This window comes from Meleagris gallopavo, chromosome Z (genome assembly GCF_000146605.3).
Source record: "Meleagris gallopavo isolate NT-WF06-2002-E0010 breed Aviagen turkey brand Nicholas breeding stock chromosome Z, Turkey_5.1, whole genome shotgun sequence".
Classification (NCBI taxonomy): Eukaryota; Metazoa; Chordata; class Aves; order Galliformes; family Phasianidae; genus Meleagris; species Meleagris gallopavo.
The window spans coordinates 56,650,286-56,654,807 of NC_015041.2; the positions used below are offsets into that span (position 1 = coordinate 56,650,286).

At 40.8% G+C, this 4,522-nt stretch overlaps 1 protein-coding gene across 1 annotated transcript in view; it reads left to right on the forward strand.

The window, feature by feature from the left end:
* Positions 1–4,248: 4,248 nt before the first annotated feature.
* The window catches only part of RPS23 (ribosomal protein S23), a 1,890-nt gene continuing 1,616 nt past the window's right edge, over positions 4,249–4,522 (forward strand). The window contains exon 1 of the mRNA XM_010726086.1: positions 4,249–4,423. Coding sequence (XP_010724388.1) covers positions 4,249–4,423 — 175 coding nt within the window. The remainder of the gene's footprint in view (positions 4,424–4,522) is intronic.

Sequence of the window (4,522 nt, forward strand, 5' to 3'; positions counted from 1 at the left end):
AAAAAAAAAGGGTGGTCTTTACAAGCTCTGACTACACTAAAGCTGCACTGAGCAGTGTTTGTTATCTGTACTCAACCTAAGCCTTACAGAAGGGTAAGGCTGTTTCCAAACAGTTCATAAATTTTCCTATCTGTATAATTAACCTCATAAGGATTATCTGTATTCTAAAGAAGACTTACAATACCTTTACAATACTAGTGCTAGCTCCATTTTACTGATGGAGAATTAGACTTTAAGAGCTCAGAAGTCAAACATTCAGAGTTGGTTAACTTCAGTTTCATTCAATTTGTGTGCACTCACCTCTCTGGCTTAGTTGTTTACTTATCCACAGACAATGCAAAGCAGAACTAACATTGCCAAATGTCCACAAAATGACAGTGCCTCGGTTTGAAGCACCAGGATCCACACCTAGCACAGGTTGGGTCAGGTTGTTCTGACAAGGACAGGTGGATCATGGGCATAGGTACTTCCTTCTATAAGACCTCTGCCCTCATGAGACTCATCAGAATGGACCTTCCAAGTTGGATATTAGGAAAAATGTCCTCACTGGTTGGGTGCTGGAATAGGCTGCCCAGGGTGGTGGTTGGAGTCACTGTTCCTGGAAGTTTTCAAGAAACACAGAGACACAGCATGGATGGACACAGTTAGTGGACACAGTGGGGATGGGTTGAAGTGTTGGACTAGATGATCTTAGTAATCTTTCCAACCTTAATGATTCTATGGTTCTATGACTGCAGTTCTATCTGTGCAGGGAAAGAAGAGGGTAGGGCACAATGATTTCTCAAACCCTACTGTCCTTTCTTTTCATAAACTCACTAACAGCATAATGCTCACTAACAGCAACTTGAAATCAAAGTATCTACATAGGGAAAGGTGAAGTAAGGGTAGATTCTGCTGGATCCACTGTCAAAACTGTGCTCTTCCACCTGCTCACATCCAGTCTGGCCTCAGTCATGAGCACAGCTATGACTGTTAATCAAATTGAGAAAAAACCTTTGACAGAAATGCCTTTTTAGTATAGCCTTCAGCATCAGCAGCCCACTCTTGAAAGATCAGTCTTCAGAGGCGATTCAGACTAGCGCTCAACTCACATTTGCAGCCATGCTGCACACTTTTCCACTTAAATATCCAGGCAGGAGATAGCCATGACCAGTTTCAGCCAACAGCTGCCTTTATACACCAGTGTATTTTGTTCATACACCATACCCAATCTATACCCAACATAAGGCACGTTAATGCCTTTTGTGGCAGCTAATGTAAGCTACACACTGATGTGATCACGGAATAAGACCTACTTCACTGATTAAGAGCTCCTATCTATTGCATTCCAGATACAAGATTAAGATAGGGGCTTTAGCATTGTAACTATTCAAAAGGATTTGCCATCTTCATTTCTCTTTCAGGGATACAGAGAGTACTCACTAATCTTAAAAATCTCTCAACTGTTTGTCCAGAGTCATGCTGCTTCTATCCAATTTAAGGTGGAATCTAAATACTTATGAGAGTCCTCACATGAAAAATGAAGTGAGAGCAGTGAAAAATAATGAACAAGTGACAGTAAGCTCAACATTTTCCATGAAACACCAGAAATTTATGATGCCAAATGCAGAATAAATACACCAGTAAAGACAAGTGGCTCAACTGAGCACTTTAAGAAATCATGAAAGGAGACAGAAGTATCACACACATTTCTAAAAATTAGTAAGTCACTAAAATAAAGGACATGTTAAATTCTTTAGTATCCCTGATGCATAGTTCCTTTTAAACAAGTTTTTGAGTTTTTTAGTGGGTTTTTTGGTTTGTTTGTTTTGTTTTTAAATAAAAATGCACAGTCTTCCTATTTGTCCCTTGGGATTTCACACATATGGGTATTTTGTACATGCTCATTTTTCACCAGTACAGGAGCAAATGCTAAGAATGAAAAGTGCTGAAATACAAATACTTTCTGCACAGATTAACAAACTATGCATCCTTTGAGGTGAGAAATGGAGATAAAATGGTATCGACAACACTTAGCAGACCACAGCTAAATTAAGTCACTATAGACTGAATTCAATGAAAAGTCCATTCTCTGTCAACAGAATGTATTTCTTCTGCCAGCATATTTCTGTGGGGCTTGCAGTCTTACAGGAAAAATGCTTTTTCAGTCCATGTTTCACAGAACGAGGAGAAAAGTACGTATTTGTGTGCTCAGAAATGAGGTTCTTTTGCAGACAACTAAGAGAACACATAATGCCAAACTGCTAACACAGGTTAAACCAATATGAAAATATACTGACTTTCTCACTACATACTACTAGCACATCCTGGTAGTAATTCACTAACTAGCAGTCATCACCTGACAAACTGAGAGAAGCAATGAACATGAAGAAAAGTCTTTCCTTATCTCTTGGTATTTGCTGATAATATAAAGCATTCTATGCCATTTTTAAAAAGGTTCCTTTTGGTTGAGCCTCAAGAATAAACAGACTATACTGAAAGCAAAGAAGCCCTCATATGCATACACTTTGTTCTTGTGAAAAATTATGACAAACATCCAATTCTGCAACAAAATTTCTATGAAGCTTGTAAAGAAAACTTTTTGAATGGAGCCTCTATGCAGTAGTCTTGAGTAAGAAATGATTAGACGAGCTTTTGTGATTTGGTTGACAAGCTACTGTGTACACTTGCATGTTTTATGTTGAAATCACACAGACAAGCAAAGCTTAATCAAATGTACCTTAATCTGCAACTACATACATACACAGTGGACAAAGGGTGAACAAAGGATCATGGGCAAAACCCAAATTCTGCTTCATGGAACACACAGGGTTACATTCAGTTCCATAAATGCGTCCAACAAAACCAACAATAACAGTTTTGTCTACATCTCACAAGATGGGCTATAGTGGGCTGACTGGCTACTATTTCAAATAAGAAGACTAAAATACTGTTTATTGTCATGATTTCTCCATCTGACAATAAGATACTGCTTAGGATTACTCTTCATGCAAAATTTTTCCACTGTCATGATTAAGCTGCTATCACTTGTTTATTTCTTAGCAACATGGTTATTTCAAACACCTCTGCTGTAAAATGTATAGCAGTCAGAGAGAAGACACAGATCTCACTGTGCCTCTTTTTGGATCTGTTCTTCCTGCTTTTACTGTTCGGCATTTATCTTGCAGAAAAGGTAGTTAAGAAAGTAGTTGGTAATTCAGAGTAAGGATTCAGAGTTTCATGTGGTTTGAAAAGCAAAAAATCACAAAGGCCGATAGGTAAGCCAACCAGCATTCCTGGCCTTCCACACACCCTCAAGTGTGTCACCACAGTTCAGCAAGCCTTCTGTCAAAGATGATGATTACATAAATGTTGACGGAGGCCTAGAGATGACAGCTGTTCTGCCTGATGCTGCAGTGATTATATACACAGTGAGTTTGCATGCAACTAACGAGAGTGCAGACATAATTTTAAACATGGATAATTTATCTCTTTGGAGGGCATTTCCTCAGGCAGACAATGGCACAATTTATTTTCAACAGTTTACCTTCAGATGACATATCAGGTTACTGTGATCAGAACAGCTTTTTAAAGTAACACGCCTAACAAAATAACAAAGTATGACATATAAGCAACTGTACAAACACTTCAGAAAACATTAGTATTTTTCTAGTCTAAGATAAGGTGCTCCTCTGGTTCAAAAACAGCTAGAATTGATTCCTGAAATACAACAAAAGTGTGGGCAAAAAAACTGGCTTTATCTAGAAAAAGTTTATCCCAGTTTCAGCGAAATCTCCTCTTGGAAACTAATTTGCCTATGAGCTTTTCAACCATCTACACCACACAGGTTAGGTTAGGTTAGATCTTATGAGGAAACTCTCCACACTGAGAGTGCTGAGGCCCTGGCACAGCTGTCATGGGGTTGTGGTGCCCTATCCCTGAAGGCCTCAGGTTGGATGGGGCCCTGGGCCGCCTCATCTGGGGGGAGGGCAACGTGTCCACAACAGAGTTGGAACTGGGTAGGCTCTAAGATGTCTTCCAATCCAAGTCACTCTGTGATCCTATAACTGACTATAGTGAAAAAAAAAAAAAAAAGGAAAAAATAGAGCAGTCTGTGTCATGGCATTGATCTCCCACGGAGAAGGGAGATCACAACACCCTAGCGGATGGAGCAAGCGGAACGGACCCTCAGCTCCACGCGAGCACTTTGCGGAGCACAAAGGCATCATGCACACTGGGGTCCTCCCCCCGCCTCTCCGCAGTGGCAAAATGGCGGCGCCCGCTCGAGGGCCGGCGAGCTCACAGCGCCCCCTTGGTGACGGGCGGTCCCCAGCTCCCCGGAAAGAGCCGGCGCGGCTCTACGTCCCCGTCGCAGATCGACACCTAAGCCTTGGCGCGTTACCGAGCAACTGCCTTAACGCATCGAAGACCATCGTTTGCTTCAGTGCGTTCCGTCACAATTTCCTTCCTAACAGCTTTTATACACTTAATTAGTCCTGATACTCTGTAAGATTTTAAAACATCCTTACGAATTTAATCTCTT